Source organism: Cervus elaphus, chromosome 13 (genome assembly GCF_910594005.1).
Source record: "Cervus elaphus chromosome 13, mCerEla1.1, whole genome shotgun sequence".
Classification (NCBI taxonomy): Eukaryota; Metazoa; Chordata; class Mammalia; order Artiodactyla; family Cervidae; genus Cervus; species Cervus elaphus.
Genome location: NC_057827.1, coordinates 7,095,445 through 7,117,874, shown reverse-complemented (window position 1 = coordinate 7,117,874; position 22,430 = coordinate 7,095,445). Strand labels below are relative to the sequence as shown.

Sequence of the window (22,430 nt, the reverse complement as noted above, 5' to 3'; positions counted from 1 at the left end):
TCAAGGAGTAATTTTACCAAGTTACTGTCATAATTAGTTTCAGGGGAAGGTTTTCCCTACTCCCAGAAAACACAGATTCAAACCTGTAATTTTTTCAGCTAGAAACCATAAAAGTTATAAGCATCTTCACTGGTTCATTCAGTCCTTTTGTTGACTTTTGTGAAGTCATCAGGTTTCCCATTAGACTACCAGGACATATCAGAATGTTAGGAACTGCATATAACTTCTAGAATATCTATATTTGTAATATTTACCATACATTATAACTTGAGAGGATTTATTACTCATTTGATAATATTTCCCTTATAATATAACCAATCAAATAAACACAATTAGTTTAATATCTCTCTTTGGGATGTTTCAGCGGCCCTCTGAAGCAAAAGTTGGCTAGAGCTCAAAAGAACTTCAACAGAACACGATTTAGGAAGTTTTGTCAAAAAAATCAATCAAAAGTGTTTAGAATATTTGGTCACATTTAGTCAGTGCTGATGGGTGTAACACTTAGCTTGCTGCTATGTCACCATGGGCATATATACCAAGGCTCGAGGTCCAGTGAAATTCAACATCTTGGACCTAGTTGGCTCTGAAGTCAGTTCCACCGTCTTGGATCTAGTTGGTTCTAACCAGTTTTCATATAGCTATGTCATTCCTTACAAAATCCATTTATCCAACTAATTGTAATCCAATTTTAGAAAATCCTGATCATGCATAAATCTTTTAAGTATTTTTTTCATACCTTCTTCTACTGAAAACACATCTTAGTTTCCCTGAAATATTTTCCATAATGAGGGACATTTCTTGTTGACAAATTTGTCACAAAATACAGTCTTATTTGACCTCTAGTAAACCTAGGAAAGTGAAAGAGGAGAGTGAAAAAGTTGGCTTAAAGCTCAACATTCATAAAACTAAGATCAAGGCCTCTGGTCCCATCACTTCATGGGAAATAGATGGGGAGACAGTGGAAACAGTGTCAGACTTTATTTTTTTGGGCTCCAAAATCACTGCAGATGGTGATTGCAGCCATGAAATTAAAAGACGCTTACTCCTTGGAAGGAAAGTTATGACCAACCTAGACAGCATATTAAAAAGCAGAGACATGACTTTGCCAACAAAGGTCTGTCTAGTCAAGGCTATAGTTTTTCCAGTGGTCATGTATGGATGTGAGAGTTGGACTGTGAAGAAAGCTGAGTGCCGAAAATTGATGCTTTTGAACTATGGTGTTGGAGAAGACTCTTGAGAGTCCCTTGGACTGCAAGGAGATCCAACCAGTCCATCCTAAAGGAGATCAGTCCTGGGTGTTCAATGGAAGGACTGATGCTGAAACTGAAACTCCAATACTTTGGCCGCCTCATGCGAAGAGTTGACTCATTGGAAAAGACTCTGATGCTGGGAGGGATTGGGGGCAGGAGGAGAAGGGGCCAACAGAGGATGAGATGGCTGGATGGCATCACCAACTCGATGGGCATGAGTTTGAGTAAACTCCGGGAGTTGGTGGGACAGGGAGGCCTGGCGTGCTGTGATTCATGGGGTCACAAAGAGTCGGACACGACTGAGCGACTGAACTGAAACCTAGGTCCAACAGAAGTATTATCGATGGTTCTAAAGACATGTCTATGTTCACTTCATTTCAGTCACTGAGTCATGTCTGACTCTGTGACTCCATGGACTGCAGCACGCCAGGCCTCCCCATCCATCACCAGTTCTCGGAGCTTGCTCAAACTCATGTCCATTGAGTTGGTGATGCCATCCAACCATCTCTTCCTCTGTCGTCCCCTTCTCCTCCCACCTTCAATCTTCCCCAGCATCAGGGTCTTTTCCAATGAGTTAGTTCTTCACATCAGGTGGCCAAAGTATTGGAGCTTCAGCTTCAGCATCAGTCCTTCCAATGAATATTCAGGACTGATCTCCTTTAGGATGGACTGGTTGGATCTCCTTGCAGTCCAAGGGACTCTCAAGAGTCTTCTCCAACACCACAGTTCAAAAGCATCAATTCTTTGGTGCTCAGCTTTCTTTATAGTCCAACTCTCACATCCATACATGACTACTGGAAAAACCATAGTTTGACTAGTGGACCTTTGTCAGCAAAGTCATGTCTCTGCTTTTTAATATGCTGTCTAGCTTGGTCATAGCTTTTCTCCCAAGGAGCAAGCATCTTTTAATTTCATGGCTGCAGTCACCATCTGCAGTGATTTTGGAGCCTAAAAAACTAAAGTCTGTCACTGTTTGCATTATTTCCCCATCTGTTTGCCATTAAGTGATGGGACCAGATGCCATGATTTTAGTTTTCTGAATGTTGAGGTTTCAGCCAACTTTTTCATTCTCCTCTTTCTCTTTCATGTCTATGTTACCAGGTATTAATTTAATGATATTGAGTATGGTGCCCTGTCCCTGTCCTTGTTGGTTATCTATTTTATATATTGTAGTGAGTATATTTTAATCCTAAACTCCTAATTTATCCCATCCTTTCCCCTTTGGTAACTCTAAGTTTGTTTTCTGTTTCTGTGAGTCTCTGTTTTGTAAATGAGTTCATTTGTATATTTTTCTTTTTTTATATTTCACATACAAGCGATATTATATGGTATTTGTCTTTCTCTGTCTGACTTACTTCACTTAGTATGATAATCTCCAGATCCATCCATATTGCTACAGATGACATTATTCTGTTCTTTTTTTATGGCTGAATAATATTCCATTGTATGTATGACCCCATCTGCTTTATCCATTCATCTGCTGATGGACACTTAGGTTGCTTACATGTCTTAGCTATTTTATTAATAAATAATGCTGCTGTGAACATTGGGGCGCATGTATATTTTTGAATTACAGCTTTCTCCAGATGTATGTCTGCGAGTGGGATGGCTGGATCATCTGGTAACTATTTTTAGCTTCAGGATCATTGCAAGTGTGGTAATTCGAAATCCCTATGAGCCTGATCCTAGTCTTGTTTATGTTGGTTCTTATTGCATGATGCCTTATCTTGTGTTATGATTGGTTATCTCTGAGTATGTGTCTGACATTGTATTTGGGAATTTGGGAATTTGTTTTTATAAATCATTTGAGGACTAGTGTTTTATATATATATATATGTATTTTTTTTTTAAGTGAGACTCTGTTTTATTCATTATCTAGGAGTTCCCGCAATGTGGAATGACCTTAATCCAATGCTAGATGTTGATATTTTCTGGGCCACCCAGTTGACTCTAACCTGGGGAGTAGTTTGCACAAAGGCTCACTCTTTCTTCTGGTTCATTCTCTTTCTCTGGGGATCCACGCCCTTCTCTTGGCAAATTCTGTAGCAGCAGAAAAATAGCCCCCAAGAGATGCCCCCATCTTAATCCCCTGAACCTGGGATAATGTTGTGTTACGGGACAAAGGGAAATTAAATTGCAAATAGAATTAAAGTGGTTAATCAGCTGTCCCTGAGGTGGGGACAGTATTGCTAATTATCCTAAACTGTTGAGGCAGGCTCGTCATAATCACAGGAGGCTTTAGAAGTAAAAGAGAAGGCAGGACAGTGAAGTCAGACACGGCGTGAGAAATATTCCATTCCCAGGTGCTGACTGAAAACGGAAGGAAGCTGTGCGTATAGGATTAGGGGTGGCCTCTGGAAGCTGGAAGGAGGGCAGCGGCGGCTTTTCTCCTGGAGCCTCTAGAAGGATCACCGCCTTCTGGACTTCTTGTCTTTAGCTCAGTGAGGCCCCTTTCCAACATGTGATCTCCAGACCTGTAAGAGCACATTGTTCCAGCCGGAGGAGGAAACTGCCTCAGGCCCTCCGCTCACCACCACTATCACTAGCTCCATTTGAGACCAGAGACTGCCCCAAGGAAAAAGAGGCCCCAAAGATCAGTCTCAACTCCCAGCTTTTCATCTTTTCTAGATTTGATTCTGTTTCACCTTCTTGTTTAATCTGTGACACCTTTGGGCAGGTGTTTTTAATATTTTGGCCTGTGTTTCTGTTTGCTCCAAGCTGGACATTTGGTCCATATTGCCAGTCTTTCAAGTTGGACTTTGTTTTTTTTTTTTTTTTCTTCACGAATTCCAGTGAGTGTACTGGTCTGGTTGTGCTTTAGAATTCTACATTTCTGCTGCCCTTTTGGTCATTTCCCAGGTTAGTGCAAGGGCTCCTGAGCTGGCCTCTTTTTATGTCCTCCATCCTGATTTTCTTTAACACCAGCAGCATGACTCTCTGCTAACATGGTTCTGCGTGGGAGCCACCCTCAGGACCCACTTGGTTGTAAATGCACCCCGGGCTTCTGTTCCCTGCATGCTGCCCTGTGAGGGGTGAGTGCCTCACATCACCCGTCACCTACGGTGATGAAAGAGGGACAGGAGGGCCGTGGTCAGTGTGGATGAAAGATATCACCTGCCGTACCAGTAAACAAAGGGCTGGTGCACCCAGCAAGCCATTACCCGGGGGTGGCAGACCCAAGGGAACCCAGGATGAAAACAGTGCTTGCCCTGCAGCCACCCCTGTGTCCACCCCACGGGTGCCCCGCGAGGAAGCCTCAGCGTGGGAAAGCCCAGGATGCTGAGCTGAGGTGCGTATCTCAGCAACGATTTCAGTGAGCCCAGATGCTTGTATTTTTCCTGCACATAGAAAAGCACTAAATTCCTTAACTTGAGATTTCTGGTTTTCTTTTGATGTTCTGACTCTTTTATTGCAAAAACTACTATAATTCCTGGCCTCCCTACTCCACCTCTTCAGAAAAGTTTCTCAGCATTATCTGAGATGTTGTGCCCTAGCCTTAAAGTCTTCAGACTATCTGCTGATTAAACCATAACTCTCAACTTTTGCAAAATGCTGGGCTGGATGAATCACAAGCTGGAATCATGATTGCCAGGAGAAATATCAACAATTTGCAGATAATACCACTGTAATGGCAAAAAGTGAAGAGGAACTAAAGAGCCTCTTGATGAGGGTGAAAGAGAGGCATGAAAAAGCTGGCTTGAAACTCAACATTCAAAAAACTAAGATCATCACATCCAGTCCTATCTCACAGCAAATAGAAAAAGTGGAAGCAGTGACAGATGTTATTCTGGGGGCTCTAAAATCACTGCAGACCATGACTGCAGCCATGAAATTAAAAGACACTTGCAGCTATGACAAACCTAGACAGCATATTAAAAAACAGAGACACCTCTTTGCCAGCAAAGGTCCATATAGTCAAAGCTATGGTTTTTCCAGTAGTCATATATGGATGTGAGAGTTGGACCATAAAGAAGGCTGAGCGCTGAAGAATTGATGATTTTGAACTGTGGTGTTGGGGAAGACTCTTGAGAGTCCCTTGGACTGCAAGGAGATCCAACCAGTCTATCCTAAAGGAAATCAGTTGTGAATATTCATTGGAAGGCCTGATGCTGAAGCTGAAGCTCCAATACTTGGTCCACCTGATGCGAAAAGCTGACTCATTGGAAAAGACCCTGATGCTGGGCAAGATTGAAGGCGGGAGGAGAAGGGGACAGCAGAGGATGGGATGATTGGATGGCATCACCGATTCAATGGACATGAATTTGAGCAAGCTCTGGAAGATAGTGAAAGACAGAGCCGGTATGCTACAGTCCATTGGGTTGCAAAGAGTTGGACACGACTTAGCAACTGAACAGCAACAACTCAACTTCTAGGTTGTGCATTTTTTTCAGTCCACGTTGGAAAATCAGACTAGCCTGTCAGCCGGCAGAACAGATCACCGCGGCAGCGCTGAGTCAGACGTGTTTTACGTGGTAGCACCATGCTGAATTACATACAGTTTCTTTTAAGAGGGCTATTTTAAAGAGCAACCCTCATTTAGGTTTTGAAGTTGGTTTTCTATAAAAGCAACTCTATCGCTTAAGTGTCTGAAGGCATAGCCAGCCCTTAGATACTCTTAACACATTTGATAGGAGAAGAAACACAGCTCTGATGGCAGTGACAGCCTACAGTGACTGCATGGAGCATTTGTGGTGAGAGGGAAACAAAGGCTTTTGATTTTGAGAATTCAGACTCAAACCCAGCACTCTGAGCCTCTGCCACTTGGCCTAAAGCTTTGAGGCTTTTTGAATGTGAACCAGCAAGGAGGCAAGGGAACAAAGGATGAAAGGGGGGAAGGAAGGGGGGACTGACTCTTGCACTTTTAAGTCAGATTTAACAAATGAAAGGCTTCCCAAAAGCCTTCATGTCTTTGAAAGACAAAAGGAGGTCCCCTTGATCTCGGCGCAGGTACTTGTGGCAGGAAAATTGGCAATTAGAAAAAGAAGGCAGAGGCCCAGACAGGCCTGGATCAGGTGTTTATCAGCTCTCAGGGAGCTTCCTGAGAGGCCCGCTGAGGCCCTTACGCCTGTCTGCTGTCATTTCCCTGGGGACGCTGGGGTGGCCTCAGAACAGCTGCTGCATGCGGGACCGCCCGCCGTCCAGGGTCCCTCACGGGCTGCTGTTCCAGCCTCCCTATGCACTTATGTGTCTGGGACGTGTTCAGTGATACGGCCACACTGCTGCAGTCACAGATTAGCTGCTGCTAAGTCACTTCAGTTGTATCCAACTCTGTGCGACCGCATAGACAGCAGCCCACGAGGCTCCCCTGTCCCTGGGATTTCTCCAGGCAAGAACACTGGAGTGGGTTGCCATTTCCTTCTCCAGCACATGAAAGTGAAAAGTGAAAGTGAAGCCGCTCAGTCGTGTCCAACTCTCAGCGACCCCATGGACTGCAGTCTACCAGGCTCCTCTGTCCATGGGATTTTTCAGGCAAGAGTACTGGAGTGGGGTGCCATTGCCCTCTCCACAGATTAGCTAACATGTTTTGTGATCATTTATGTTGTTTCTGTTTGTATTGGGCATAAACTCCCAGTGTTACACTGAATATATGAAAGAAATTGGAGAGAAGATTCTTTTGTTAGAATCATACATTTGACTTCTCCTGCCCCTAGGACCAGAGTGCCTTTGGTTTCCATTCAAGATTTTAGTTATTTAATAAAAACTGATGAATCAGGGTGATCCTGCTGTGTGCCAGAGGACACTGTGGTAGACAATTTCTTTCTCATTTCAGGCTGATTGAAACTATTGATTTGGCAATCCAGTCTTTGCAATATTTACTTTGTAAATAAATAAATTCATTCATTCATTCCCTCATTGAATATTGGGCTGTCTGCCCTCTCTTGAATGCCCGAAGCACTGACCGGTACTGAAAATGGAAAACAAGAACTGGCTTAATTATTCATTCATTTGGGTTAAACGCATTGCCTGAATTAATGCAGGTATTGTTCACCCATTGTCAATAAGGAAGCAGCCAGATTATAGGCTATGAAGAAGTCTTTTGGTATTGCTTCTAACTGAAATACTTGTAGAAGTATTTCACTTCTACACTTGTATATTCACACTTGTAGAAGAGGGATGGCTTTTCAATACACAGAGAGGTGCCCCCAGGCCTCCTGCCAGCCCCATCTGCCTTAACACCAGGTGCAGGATATCTGGTAGGCAAGGGGTCCCGGCCTCCAAGGACTCAGCGGGAGCACTGGGTCTGTCTGGAAGTTTGTGATACGTGAGATCCTTGAAGAAGCAGCATCTGTCACCCCTGGGCCGTGTGTTCACCAGGCCCTGTGCTAGGGTGGAGGAAACAGAACTGTCCTCAGAGAACCCGAGGTCTCGGGGAGGAGCTGGTGTTGGAGGGACACAAGCGCAGGGCAGCAGCACTGGCCTGCCCAGCCTCGGCCAGGGACCGTCGCCTGCTGGAGCGCAGGGGCGAGTAGCCAGGTGGAGTCTGGCGGAGGGCACGGAAGGCCCCGTGGAAAGGTGTGGGCCTGCCTCGGGCCCCCGGCTGTAGGAATGGCTGCTGGGAGGTGTGGGGGAAGCTGGGAGGGTCGCTGCGGAGGCCCGGGCAGAACGCGGCTGCTGCGTGGAGGTGCAGACCACACCCTGCTGGGCAGCAGCCATATAGTCAGACCGGCCTTAGAAGCCACCGCGGGGCGGTGATGTTGGAGCTGGAGGTGGAGGGGACCCCCTTGTGTGCAGGAGGTTTGTGACAGGACACAGAGCACAAACGGCATCTTCAGGACAGAGGCCCAGGTCAGAGAAACAGGGAGCATTGCACGTGTGCCTGCACCTGGGCTCCGGGGCTGGCTCGGTGCGCCCTCACCCTGAGTGCCCGCCTCTGGGCTCCGTGCGCCCTCTCCCCTGAGTGCCCGCCTCTGGGCTCTGTGCGCCCTCACCCTGAGTGCCCGCGTCTGGGCTCCGTGTGCCCTCTCCCCTGAGTGCCCGCGTCTGGGCTCCGTGTGCCCTCCCTTTCCCCTGAGTGCCTGCGTCTGAGCTCCGTGTGCCCTCTCCCCTGAGTGCCCGCATCTGGGCTCCATGTGCCCTCTCCCCTGAGTGCCCGCGTCTGAGTTCCGTGTGCCCTCCCTCTCCCCTGAGTGCCCGCCTCTGGGCTCCGTGCGCCCTCTCCCCTGAGTGCCCGCCTCTGGGCTCTGTGCGCCCTCACCCTGAGTGCCCGCGTCTGGGCTCCGTGTGCCCTCTCCCCTGAGTGCCCGCGTCTGGGCTCCGTGTGCCCTCTCCCCTGAGTGCCCGCATCTGGGCTCCGTGTGCCCTTTCCCCTGAGTGCCCGCGTCTGAGCTCCGTGTGCCCTCCCTCTCCCCTGAGTGCCCGCGTCTGGGCTCCGTGTGCCCTCTCCCCTGAGTGCCCGCGCCTGAGTTCCGTGTGCCCTCTTTCTCCCCTGAGTGCCCGTGTCTGGGCTCCGTGTGCCCTCTCCCCTGAGTGCCCGCATCTGGGCTCCGTGTGCCCTCTCCCCTGAGTGCCCGCGTCTGGGCTCTGTGCGCCCTCACCCTGAGTGCCCGCCTCTGGGCTCCGTGTGCCCTCCCTCTCCCCTGAGTGTCCATGTCTGGGCTCCGTGTGCCCTCTCCCCTGAGTGCCCGCGTCTGAGTTCCGTGTGCCCTCCCTCTCCCCTGAGTGCCCGCCTCTGGGCTCCGTGCGCCCTCTCCCCTGAGTGCCCGCCTCTGGGCTCTGTGCGCCCTCACCCTGAGTGCCCGCGTCTGGGCTCCGTGTGCCCTCTCCCCTGAGTGCCCGCGTCTGGGCTCCGTGTGCCCTCTCCCCTGAGTGCCCGCATCTGGGCTCCGTGTGCCCTTTCCCCTGAGTGCCCGCGTCTGAGCTCCGTGTGCCCTCCCTCTCCCCTGAGTGCCCGCGTCTGGGCTCCGTGTGCCCTCTCCCCTGAGTGCCCGCGTCTGAGTTCCGTGTGCCCTCTTTCTCCCCTGAGTGCCCGTGTCTGGGCTCCGTGTGCCCTCTCCCCTGAGTGCCCGCATCTGGGCTCCGTGTGCCCTCTCCCCTGAGTGCCCGCGTCTGGGCTCTGTGCGCCCTCACCCTGAGTGCCCGCCTCTGGGCTCCGTGTGCCCTCCCTCTCCCCTGAGTGTCCATGTCTGGGCTCCGTGTGCCCTCTCCCCTGAGTGCCTGCGTCTGGGCTCCGTGTGCCGTCTCCCCTGAGTGCCCGCGTCTGGGCTCCGTGTGCCCTCTCCCCTGAGTGCCCGCATCTGAGTTCCGTGTGCCCTCCCTCTCCCCTGAGTGCCCGCGTCTGGGCTCCATGTGCTGTCTCCCCCGAGTGCCCGCATCTGGGCTCCGTGTTCTGGGCTCCGTGTGCCCTCTCCCCTGAGTGCCTGCGTCTGGGCCCCGTGTGTCCTCCCTCTCCCCTCAGTGCCCGCGTCTGGGCTCCATGTGCCCTCTCCCTGAGTGCCCGCATCTGGGCTCCGTGTGCTGTCTCCCCCGAGTGCCCGCATCTGGGCTCCGTGTTCTGGGCTCCGTGTGCCCTCTCCCCTGAGTGCCTGCGTCTGGGCCCCGTGTGTCCTCCCTCTCCCCTGAGTGCCCGCGTCTTAGCTCCGTGTGCCCTCTCCCCTGAGTGCCCACGTCTGGGCTCCTGGCTCCGTGTGCCCTCTCCCCTGCCTCCTTTGGGACCACATTGCCCAGAAACCAGAGCACCCATCCTCACTCCAGCATCTCCATGGTGAGAGCCAGGCGGGGCTCCTGCTGGGACACGTGCTTATCCCGACTGCTAAGCAATGTAGACTGTCTAAAGAACTTCTTTTATGGTAAAACACTATGTGTCTGCTTCAGTGGACTATAGACGCACTTTTGCAGACCTCAGTGCTTCTGTTTTCAGGTGGAAGATGTCCATGTTTGCCTCTATGGAATACTCTTTAGTGATTCATTTAATGCAAGCAGGAAGCACAGTATTGATAAGAATTTTCCTGATGAATCAGGCATTCATTCAGTCACTGCTCTGGGCATTGCTGAGTCAGACCCTGGCTCCCCTGTGGGGCTGACCCGGAGCGCAGCCCGGGAGGTAGCTGGTCGGCCTGAGAGGGCGCCAGGCATCCGGGGCACACAGGAGCGTCTGTGGGGAGGGGGAGGCATGCCCCCCGGGTGAGCGGGCTCACCAGGCTCTCCGCTGCCCCCGTTTCTAGGGAAAGGCAAGTTCAGAGGCAGGGCCCAGGTCTCTCCCCACGTCACTGCCCTGCCTCCCTTTCCACCTAATGAGGTCAAATCACTTGGTCCAAAGAAGCTTGGAAAATGTTTGCAGTAGAAACCATGCGCATTTTCCTGCCAGTGAAGTGCCTGCTGGGATGTGGAGACTGCAGTGAGCGACGGCACCACCCTTGGCAGAGGTGTGGGCACGCCGGGCCCAGCCGCGGTGAGCGGGCTGCCGAGGGCTGCGGCTGGGACCCCTGCTGACCATGCTGCTACTGCAGTGCCCCCAGCGCCGAGGCCGCTGCAGTGTGGGGGGGTGGTGGGGGGGTTAGAATCACCTCTGCAGTCGTGGACCTGTGATTCCACAGGTCTCCAGAGACCTTGAGAGCTGAGTCAAAATGCCAGGAGGCCCACAGTTCTTAATCAGAAGAACCAGGAGTAGATCCTAGGGCTCCTGATTTTTTTTGCTACAGTTTTGAGTGAATGGTGCTAACTCTGCATCCAAGGCCATTGCTGAAGATGGGAAGGGGGTACATTTAATTGACACATGTTTTTGAAAACATTAAAACTTGAAGGCACGTTTGTTTGGCAGTTTCTGTCAAACCAATTGTACACTTTCTGGCTTATACATATACATATATATATATCATCTTTATACATATACATATCTACATTATTTTTTCTTATTAGTGCAAGGCAGTCTTGGCAAGGCAGCTGAGCTGGATGTCTGAGACACTGAGGAGCCCCCCTCAGTCACCCCCCGGCCACGTAACTGTGGGCATGGTCCTACATCACCGCGCATTAAAACTGGTTTGAAAACGGACCTCACTGTGGTGCTGTGAGGGGTGGTGAGCTGTCAGAGCACCGCAGCTATGACTGATGGTGATGATAATGATACCAGCGATGTGTAGAGGTGCCCTCGGGTGACTTAAGCATGAGGCTCTCCGCACTTGTGCTGAAATTCCTAGATTTCGGAGCTAGGTACTACTTGATGATTCATCTCTTTATTCACAGTCAGTTCTCAGTGTTTGTTTATATTTGCTTTCTTTAAACTTTTTATTGTGGTAAAACATACGCAATACAGAATTTACCCTTTTTGTCATTTTTATTTTCAAGGTAGAGCATCTTTGTTACATTGAACTTTTTGTCTTTTGGCCATGCCACGGGCTTGTGGGATCTTAGTACCCTGACACGCCCCCACAGTGAAAGTGCAGGGCCTCCAGCAAATTCCCCCATTTTAGCCATTTTTGAATGTGCAGTTCTGTGATATTAAGCACATTCAGAGTCTTGGGCAGTGACTCCCACCATCCATTTCCAGAACTTTTTCACCTTCCTCATATTAAAAATATGGAGTTAGCATGCTTGGCATAGAATGGTGGACTGGACCTTCTATCCTTGCTTTGGGGCTGGGTCAACAGAAGCTTGGCTGATGGATGACTTGGGCACCAGCTTGAACCCAGTTTGGCAGGAAGTGGATGGGTAAATGATTGGGTGGAGAGAGAAATAAATATATTTCTTACATGGGGGTATTAAGAGATAGCCAGTTAAGTTGGAAACAATCAGGGTAAGTAGAATTTTCTTATCCAAAAGATGTGCTCCAGACACAAAACCCTTTTAAAATGGGAAACTCAAAGATGGACTCTATAGTAGTTTGTTAGGGCTACAGAGTGGCCTGAATAACAAATTTATTTTCTCGTGGTGCTGGAGGCCACAGAGTCCAAGGTCAGGGTGTTCACAGCATTGCTCTGTTTGAAGCTCCTCTCCCTGGTTTGTAGATGGGTGTCTCCTCCCTCTTTCTTTTCACAGTCATCCCTCAGCGTGTGCGTGCGCATACATGTGCGTGTGTGTGTGTGCATGTCCACACGCTAGCACCAGACCGATTGCCTGAGGTACGAGGGCTCACCCCAATGATCCCGTTCTACCTTACTTACCTTTGTAAAGACCCTGTGTCCAAATACAGTCACATTCTGAGGTACTGGGGATTAGGACTTCAACATAGGGGTTCTGGGGTTGGGAGTGAGGAGACACAGTTCAATCCAGAACAGTCTCTACAGATCCCTCCAGTTCTAAAAACCCTCCCCAACAAGCAGACGAAGGCAGGCATCCCGTGCCCTGGGCACACACATTCCCCAGGGCACAGGCTTATTGATAGAAGGTTACAAATGCAGCTCTGACGCTCCAGAGACAGAATGTTCTAGTCTCTGAGCCATGCACATTACATTTTTCTTCGAGAGAAAGAATCATAAACAGAGACAGAGTATTTTAAGTCAGCCCTCCCTGTCTGCCAAGAATAACCCTGGTGTGCTGGGGAGCTCACCCGTCCTGGGCGTTGCATCTGCAGAGGTCTGTCCTGGAAAAGGCAACCGCCTGGCTTCAGAAGGATCCACAAGGCCTGAAATAAACACACTCCTCCAAGCATAGTCGTACTCTGGAGCAGAGCCAGAGGGCATTTCAGTCCACGGAGAGAGGTACCCACAGCTAATGAAACTTCAAGAGTCTTAAAGCAGCGCTTTCTTTTCAGCTATGGAATCAAGCTACTACTATGTAGTGAGTTCTTGTAATGTCCCTGACAGCCTGGAAAACAGTTGGGCTAACTTTTGAGTCATTACCTTCACAGCCAGCTTCTCTGCCAAGTGGGGGGCGCTGTTGTGCTGGAGTAACCGTTACCTGGGAGGGGGGTCACCAGTGTTTCCACCATCCCTCTGATGTTTAACCAGTTACCCTTTTCTTGTAATGCTATGCTTGCATGAGCCAAGACACATCTTTTTTTTTTAACCACGTGGTGACGCTTGATGGATGAAAGAGAATGGCCAGTCTGATCAAAGCAAGCTGCTTTTAAAAATCTGCAGATGGTCCTCCCTAGTTTACACTGGAGGTGTGTCCCCCGTGTCTCTCGTTCACTCCCTGCCACCCACCCTTCTCGCCCTTTCCCTCTCTGCACGCATCTCTCCACACGAGCCAGGCCTCGCTTCACCTCTTGGTGCCAGGCTCTGAGAGCTCTCACTTTTTCATCAAGCAGAAGGGTAAAGAAATTATTGGCTTACACACTGATCATTTAAATATTTGCCCCCAGATATCTGTGAAGAATTTTTAGAGCATGTTGAGGAAATGATATTTTTATTCTAAGCTCCTGTTTTTCAGATGGAATCTGCTTCTCCGAATCCGTGTAGAAAGTTGGAAGGTGCTATCTGTTTCAAGAAACTCAACTCCTCCCTGCCCTCTTCTACCATATGTGCTTAATTTGCATTAAAGCTACAGTCCTGTGGGCTCACTGACAGCTGTCGTTCACCATAGAAACAAAAATGCACAGGCTGTGTGTGTGTGTGTGTGTGTGCATGCGCACGCGTGTGCGCGTGCACAGGTTACAAACGCAGAGACCTTCATGAAATGCTGCCGCTGTAGGTGGGAGACTGAGAAGCAAGTGACTTGTAGATGGACAAGGCTGACCCCAGATCTCTCTAATGTGTATGCGCTATTATTTTAGGTCTCGGAATTCAATCCTTTGACGTTCACCAGCATAATCGAGTGTGAGAAGCCCAACAACGACCTGAGTAGGTTCCGTGGGTGCATGTGAGTATCAGACCTCTGCCTGGGCTTACCCTTCTGTTTGACAAACGATGTGAGTGTGTACAGTCGACCCTTGAGCAGCTTGCGGTGTGGGGTGCCAACCCTGCTAGTGTCCTTGGTGGATTGATCCCAGGACCTGCCAGGGTACCAAAACCACGGATTTTTAAGTCCCATAGTCTGCCCTCTGGATCTGCAGTCCTGCGTCTGTGGATTTAGCCAAACTTGGATGGTGTAATACTGTGTTTACCGAAAAAAACCCTGTGAATAAGTGGAACCACACAGCTCACACCCATGTTGTTCGATGGCCCAGGGTGTATAGTATAACACCGTGTGCGTATGTGTGTGAGTGCAGCCTTTCAGGACTGTTGCCCTGTCCCTGAGCTCATGGGGCTGCTTGACAAGAGCCTGTCGGCTGTGGACGCTGGTCAGATTCCCTCCGTCCAGCAACCTGGGAAGGTGGGGGGTGAGAAACACGGTGACTGCACGTGCCCCGTAAGTGGAAGCACAGACGCCAGGCAGAAGGAGCCTGCCTGGGAGTTCATGCCTTCGTTCATACTCTTCAGCCATTGAACAAGTATTTGCTGACTGCTGTGTGCTAGGCCCTTCTTAAGGATCTGGGGATAATGCAGTGAACTGAATACAAAGAAATGCCTTCCATCTTGTTTATTTCACTGTAGTCAGGGGAACACAGAGACATAAACAAAATTAAAAGTCCTCGAGCATGTTAAATAAATAGTCCAGCTCCTTGCTCCAAAACAGAGAGACAAGAAAGGTAGATGAATGACGTGGGATCAGCTGCCTGGTGGTGCTAGTTGAAGCTGGGCTGGGGGCTGTCCGGGCGAAGTAAGGGCCACTCTTGTACTTCTGCAAATGGTTGGAAATTCCCGTAATCATGTTAATAGTTGTGCAGGCCGTGGATGGGGTGTGGGGAAAAGGGAGGTGGGAGAGAACAGGGGGCCACATGGACTTGTGGAGCTGCTGCTGGTGGGGACGCCCTGCGGGGGGGCAGCTGTGTAGACCAAGCCTGGGGGCCACAGATGTGATGCGGGGAGCTGGGGCCTCCCGCAGCCGGTCAGGTCTGCGGGGCCAGCTCCTCGGGATGCTGCTTAGAGGACAAGGCACAGCGTGGCCGCCACAGACACGTGGGTGGGGCTGGAGCTCTGCTCCTGGGAGGACTCCACTGCAGGAGCTTTTGGCATGAGTTTGAGTCTTCTGCTTTCCTGACACATCCAGCATCATTGCCTGTGTGCACGCAGTGGGCTCCCCATCTTGTTGGGGGCGATGGGAGAGTCGGTGAATGAAAAATGCACCATGAAGGGCAAGAGATGTTCACACCTGCTGAAACTGCCAGTGCTTGCCTGTTCTTGCCTGAGTATCAACCAGAACTTGGAAGTGTTAGGTCACCCCTTAAAGGAACTGGTTAAAGGAGGGTAAAACTCATAAGAAAACTCCTAAAATGTCAGCTGTAAAATTTGGGGGCAGATACTCAGGCCTCCGTCTGAAATGCTCTTCTGTGGGTTTCCCAACCCCTGTGTGCACTGCCCACCCCCAGCCCCAGACTTTGTACACCATCCTTGGCATCACCCCAAAATCTCCAGGGCCCGGCGGGCAGAACAGAGCAAACCCTGAAGTGAAGGAGGTGGGGGCAGCCTTTAGGGAGAACGTTCTGTTGGTATTCTTGCTGATGGGTAGCTTTTGGTGACAACTCTGACCTCCTTCTCAGGCTGCGTTGTGGCCGGTCCCCTCCTGCTGTGCGGGGCGTCAGGCGCCTGTGGTCAGACCACCCCCACACACTTGTTGCCTGCCCCAGATGGACTAGAGCTGGAGGGACGTCAGCCCCGAGTCAGCAGCTTTTGGTTCTGCCCTCGGGAGCTCCCTCTGTGTTTGTTGGTTGTTCAGTCACTCAGTCATGTCTGACTCTCTGCAACCCCATGGACTGCAGCACGCCAGGCTTCCCTGTCCTTCACCATCTCCAGGAGCTTGCTCAAACTCAGTGATGCCAACCAACCATCTCATCCTCTGTCGTCCCCTTCTCCTCCTGCCTTCAGTCTTTCCTAGCATCAGGCTCTTTTCCAATGAGTCAGTTCTTTGCATCAGGTGGTCAAAGAATTGGAGCGTCAGCTGCAGCATCAGTCCTTCCAATGAATATTCAGGGTTTATTTCCTTTAAGATTGATTGGTTTTATCTCCTTGCCATCCAAGGGACACTCAAGAGTCTTCTCCAACACCATGGTTCAAAAGCATCAATTCTTGGGCACTAAGCCTTCTTAATGGTCCAACTCTCACATCCATACATGACTCCTGGAAAAAGCACAGCTTTGACTATGTGGACTTTTGTTGGCAAAGTATCTCTGCTTTTTAATACCTCTGTTAAACAGGGATATTCACTACATCTGGCTTGTACTGAGACTGGCAGACTCTGGAGCCCACGCTTTCCAGCAAGACAGTGCCAGTGAACTACTCTACTCTATTCATCTGTATAATGGGGAGAATCCAGGAGGCCCTTGTGTCATGGGTGCAAAGCTTGTCAGTTTAGTCTGTGGAAAGCTTTCAGGAGGGTGGGTGCCTAATAAACATTGGCCACTATTACGGTCATTGCTTCTGGGTTAATGCTGTCATACGATAGAGCAGGGACACAGCCCAGTTAGCAGGGAGGCCCAGCAGAGAACTCGAATACTCCCTGGGGAGGAAGATCCAGTGGACGAGCAGGCCGGCAGGAGGGCTTGTCTCCTATGTGAGGAACAGGGAAGAGACTGGTGGAGGAGAGATGGGAGTTGGGATTCCCTGCACATGAGGAGCTGATGAGCAAGTTCATCTGGTGGAATGACCCAGCTGATAGAAAAAGTGCATGTGATAGGAGTTCGGGGAATAGGGGCTGAATTCCGGGTTTGAGGAGCCTCTGTCTGCAGGTTGTGTTTGACGATGGAGAGACAGCAGAGCACCGTGGGTCAGGGTCAGAGGGAACGAGAGGACAGGGTCCAGACAGCGGTTCCCACAGCCGGGAGCAGGGGCCGGGGTGCTCGTCCAAGGGCAGCGCGGTGGGAGAAGCACAGGAGCCCAGGTCGAGAGGAAGCGCTGGTGCGCCGGACTCTGCGGGAGCCCTGGAGGGAGAAGGGCCCCGCTGTGGGGGCTGATGACGGGGCGGAGGAGGACTCCTGTTTCAACCACTCTTTCTAGAAATGGGTCTGGAAAAGGAAGGGCCGAGCCGGGAATGAAAGCCTCGAAAAAAGAAGAGGGACACTTGGTAGGGAGAGAAATAACAAAGGCCCGGCTGGAGATCTCCAGGGGACCTCCCCGGGCGGGGACTGCGTTGGCCCGGGAGGGGGTGTCCTGCGGCGCTCACCCACCTGCAGTCCGAGCGAGCACCGCTCGCACGGCGGGCCCAGCGGCCTTTCCCGGGAAGACGCCTCCAGCGGACGGTGCCGCGCCCGCAGCCAGGCCGACTCGCCTGCCCAGACGGGCGCCTCCAGCTGGCGCTCCTGCGTCCTCCTCGCTGGTGCTGCCCGGGGGAGGGGCCTCCCCGCTCTGGTCCAGCCCTGTCGTGTATTTTCTCACTTTTCCCAACAGGCTGTCCTACCTGTGGCTTCCACCAGAGCCTGGGCCGCTCAGGTCTTGAGTGCTTAGACCACCGCTGCAGCTGTGCCTTGCTCTCTCTACTGGGCAGTATTGGGATTTGCTACAAGGATGTCAGGGTGCAGACGGGCCTCTCATGGATAGGCCTGTCCAGCCAGGGCTCTGGAGCTGGCTGTTGGTGGTGGTGTGTTGAAAACGCCTCCCTCTGTGACTCCGGCGGAGGTCTGCAGAAACAGTGCTGGGGAGGGGTAGGCGGCTGAGCAGGCCCCAGTAGAGGGGCCTGGGCCCAGGTCCCGAGCCCTCCGCCAAGCAGAAGGGAGGGAGTGGGCTTCTGCCTGCCCCTGGTCCTGAAGCTCAGGCTTGGGGCTGCCCTGGGCGGGAGAGCTGCAGCTTAGCCTCAGGGCCAGAGCAGCTGCGGAGCCAGTTCCCTGGTTTGCTGGCTCTCGCTGCCTGCCCCTGGCGGCCCGCCTTCAGCCCGGCCTCAGCTGCCGTCCTGTAACCCCATTCAGGCCACCAGGAGGCCAGTGGGTTTCACTCTTAATCCAAACGTGAAACCTTAGCTGTTTGTAGCTGGAGAACTAACCTTGCTTGAGAGTGTACCAAGACGTCCCCAAACAGAATCCCAGCTCTTCCCCTTCCCTTTAGGAAAGTTGCCCTGTGTTTCTGAACCCTGGCTTCCATCACATTCTGGGCAGAATGGTGGCTGACAATGGGGTGAAAGACACGTTGTGAATCAGAGCTTCGTGCCAGAGGGTGGGGTCAGCCATACTGTGTGGTCCCATTGATGTATAATGCCTGCAGTAGGAACATCTTTAGAGGCAAAACGTGGATTCGTGGTTTGCCAGGGTTGGACGTGGGGGAGGAATGGGGAGTGACTGCCGATGGGTATAGGGTTTCTTTCTGATGAAAGCATTCTAAAATTAGCTGGTGGGGATTACTGAAAAACTCTGTGAATACACCAAAAAACCTGAGCTGTACACGTTAAATGGATGAATTTCACAGCATATGAAACATAGTTCAGGCTGTTAAAATAAAAATGTCAAGCGCCTCATGACTCCAGTGTGCTCTAACGGCCACTGGCTTTTATGACTCTATTTATTTATTTAGTTTTTGGCTGTGCTGGGTCTCACTGCCGTGCAGGCTTCCCTTCAGTTTGGAGGAGGGGAGCTTCTCTCTAGCTGCGCTCTGTGGACACCTCACTCAGCGGCTTCTCCTGTCACAGAGCACAGGCTCTAGAGCACTCAGGCTCAGTAGCTGTGACACAGGGGTTTAGTTGCTCTGCGGCATGTGGCATCTTCCTGGGTCGGGGATCACACCTGTGTCTTCTGCATTGGCAGGCGGGTTCATCACTGAGCCACAGGGAAGCCCCTGCTCATTGACCTGAATGCAGTCCCTTTAGCTGTGCGTGTGTGCTGAGTTGCTCAGTCTTGTCTGACTCTTTGCAACCCCATGACTGTAGGCCGCCAGGCTCCTCTGTCCATGGGATTGTCCAGGCAAGAATACTGGAGTGGGTTGTCGTTTCCTTCTCCCGGGGATCTTCCCGACCCAGGGACCAAACCCACTTCTCATGCGTCTCCTGCACTGCAAGTGGATTCTTACTACTGTGACAGCTGGGAAGCCCCGTCCCTTTACTGAAGCACTTACGAAATCCTCAGAGAGAGGAGCTGGAAATACCACCACTGCCCACATCTTCCGCTGGGCCCTGGCAGCCCAGAGGGTTGCTGTGAATGTAGACTCTGGCCATGCAGGGCACCCCACTCCGCTCGCCCAGCAGCTCCACGGCAGAGTGATGGTGGCCTTTGAAGCCACTGGTTAACCATTTTCACTTACTCCTAAAGAATGAATAAAGCAGAGAAGTTAGTTGGTTTTGTCTGCTGATTCAAGGTTCCATTTCCAGCTGTAAAGCTGGGCCCTGTTTCTTGTCCTAAGTTCTCCATGAAGCGGGGTCTGGGGTCCCTGCCTGCAGGCCACAGAGCCTGCGTGACCACAGGGGACCTCAGGATGCTGGCCGCCAACCAAGAGCTCTTCTGCATGGCTCAGATTAAACGTTAAAGGATGTGTCCATCTGCTCGGCCTAACGTGGACTGGGCAGCTTAAACCCCAGAAACATACTGTCTCATGGTTCTGGAGGCTGGAAGCCTGCAATCCAAGTGTCGGCAGGACTGGCATCTCCCGGGTCCCCTCTCCGGAGCGTACAGACGCCCACCTTCTCCCTGTGTCCCCACACCACCTTCACCTCTGCGTTTGTCTGAGTCTGCGTCCGAATCTCCTCCTCTTATAGAGACAGCAGGCGTGTGGGGGTAGGGCCAACTCATATGCCCTCATTTTAACTTAATCATCTCTTTGAAGACCTGACTCCAGGTGCAGTATTCTGAGATACTGGGGTTAGGACCTAAAGAAACGAATTCTGGGGGAGAACGCATGTCAGCCCATAAAAAAGAGCTGCTGAGGGCAGTGTGCTGGGCTCACACTGTCGTATGCCCCTTCCCAGAGTCTGCCCGGGGCCTGGTGGGCCCTGCTGCCCTCGGCAGGGACTTTCTCCCTCCGGTGACCGAGGCGGCCCTTTTGCTACCGAGCACCTGCGAGGTGGCGCTGTTCTTCAGCCTTTCTCCCCTTCTGACGCAGCAGCATCGCTCAGAGCACAGTCCTCATCGTCAGTGTGTGCGGCCAGGAGCCGTAAACAGGCCAGGGAGCCCACCGAGATCAGCTCTGGTCTGACTTGGTCTCGTTAGAAAGCACAGTAGTTGCTAAACTACTATACCTAGTTGCTACACCTACGCACAGTAGGTGTAGGTCATGTCAAAGGAAGCTTAATGGAGTAAAGGCCTTTCTCTTGTTTCCGTTGAGTTCATCTCTTGTTCTGAGTACACCTGACTGGTCTGGTTTGCATGACATGTCCTCGGCTGCTGTCCTGAGGAGCGCTTTCTGTGCCTGGCCGTTGCAGAGAGCACTGTGGCGGCGGAGCTGGGTTTTGTGTGTGACGTCTCCCGCATGCGGGTGTCTTGACGCCTTAGCTGGCACTGAGGTCTCAAGTCTTGAATCTCTTTTTAAAGTGAAAATGTACTCTGTTCTGGAATTGCCACAAAGGGGGTATTGCACAGGGTTGGTTGCCCATGGGCCCGCATGTTATTTTGCATGAGTTCTGCAGAAACTGATGCTGTGATGGTAAATACCAGGTTTGCAGGAAATGTGTCCCCCAGCTTGTGCTTTGGCCTTATCTTTATTGTTTAGCTTCTTTTCTTCACTGTGAAATATTCTGATGTCCCTGGTTGTGAAGAAGGCGGGTTGTGTTTGACACGTCCCTCATGCAGGTGACCAGGGACTAAAGTGGCAGGAAGTGCTGTTTCCTCCAGGAAAACACCTTACGGGCTCCTTTTGACTTTGTTCCTCTCCAGACCAGCTCTGTTCCTGGTCAGTGGGCACTGTGTTAGGGGCTATGGGAGGGATGGTACTTGCAGGGGTCTTTGATTGGCCTCAAGACCTGAGAAAAGGAGACGGGGCTGGGGGTGGGCAGGAGGGCTGGAGAGGCCTGTCCACCTAGGCTGTGAGCAGGTAACTTCGTGGAAGGCAGGGGCTATTGCCTGATTGATGGAGGTCAGGCTGAGCTCCTGCTTGAGTTCTGGAAGCTTCCAGGGCCTCCCCTTGTGACCCATTCATCAGGCTCCTGGAACCCTGTCCACGTGGACCCCATCCACATCAGGCTCCTAGGACCCCATCCACGCCAGAAAGGCCCTAGCATAGGACAGTCTTGGCCAACAGGGCTGAGGGTGTACCTGCCATTAATGGGTCAAGAAAATGAATTTAAAAAGCAGTTGCTTGAACTTTATATAGTCTCTGAATATAAATAACTCATGCCCTGTCACTTGGCATGTCTGACTGCAACTCTATGGACTATAGCCCACCAGGGTCCTCCATTCATGGGATTCTTCAGGCAGGAATACTGGAGAGGGTTGCCATTTCCTCCTCCAGGAGATCTTCCCGACCCAGGGATCGAACCCACACCTTAGATATCTGCTTGCATTGACAGATGGATTCTTTACCACTGAGCCACCTGGGAAGCCCAGTAAGCCAAATGTACAAAATTGTCTCATGGAATTTATCACATCAAATTTAACATGTTGATGTTTCTAACGACTTTTTATAAGAAGAACTGAATGTTGACACTATTGTTGAAACCAGTGTGATCCCTTTTTCTTGAGAAATATTTGCACTTTGTGACAACATGAGGTGCACTGGTGAGGAGCAGAGTTCCCCGTGGTGAGCAGGCCGAGGGCAGGGTCTTCCTAGGCAAGCTTCCCGCCTCGGGCCCCGGTTCGGGCTCTGCCCTCTCTAGCTGTGGCCAGCCTCTGTGGTGACAAGCCTACCGTGGTCCTGCTTCCAATTCTGACGTGTGGGTCTTTCCCACACCAGGCAATCCTGTGACATCAGCCGGCTGTCCCACAGTCTAGCTCAGTTCTGACACCACGCGGGGAGAGTGTCAGATCCCACGGGTGACAGGCTCAGTCCTGTGTGTCAGGAACAGCCAGGCTCAAAGACCAAGTATCAGAACAGCGGATATTCCCAGTGCTCTTATCACTTAGGAAATTACAAGAATTTGGGGAGCTCTGTGCCAGGTACTAGGGCTAAATATTAGAATCAAAGGTTATTCTAGCACTCCTGTTTACAAAGGTGTTAGGAGCCCTGGGTCAGGAACCAGGAGCAGAGACGAAATTATGCATTTCTTATTGTTCAACAAAGCCCATGGGCAAAGTAAGTGAACAAACATCAGGCTCTGGGGAGGCTTCTAGCAGTTTGTATAGCCCCACCTCCGCTCTTGCCGAGACCCACTGGGCCCCTCCGCCCCTCCGCTCTCCAGCTGCCAGTCTAGGCCTGCCTT

General features: G+C 51.3%; 1 protein-coding gene across 2 annotated transcripts in view; it reads left to right on the top strand.

The window, feature by feature from the left end:
* ATP10A (ATPase phospholipid transporting 10A (putative)) overlaps positions 1–22,430 on the top strand; it is a 183,789-nt gene that overhangs the window by 106,476 nt on the left and 54,883 nt on the right. For both annotated transcript variants that reach the window (XM_043921315.1, XM_043921314.1), the window contains exon 3: positions 13,900–13,985. In XM_043921315.1, coding sequence (XP_043777250.1) covers positions 13,900–13,985 — 86 coding nt within the window. The remainder of the gene's footprint in view (positions 1–13,899; positions 13,986–22,430) is intronic.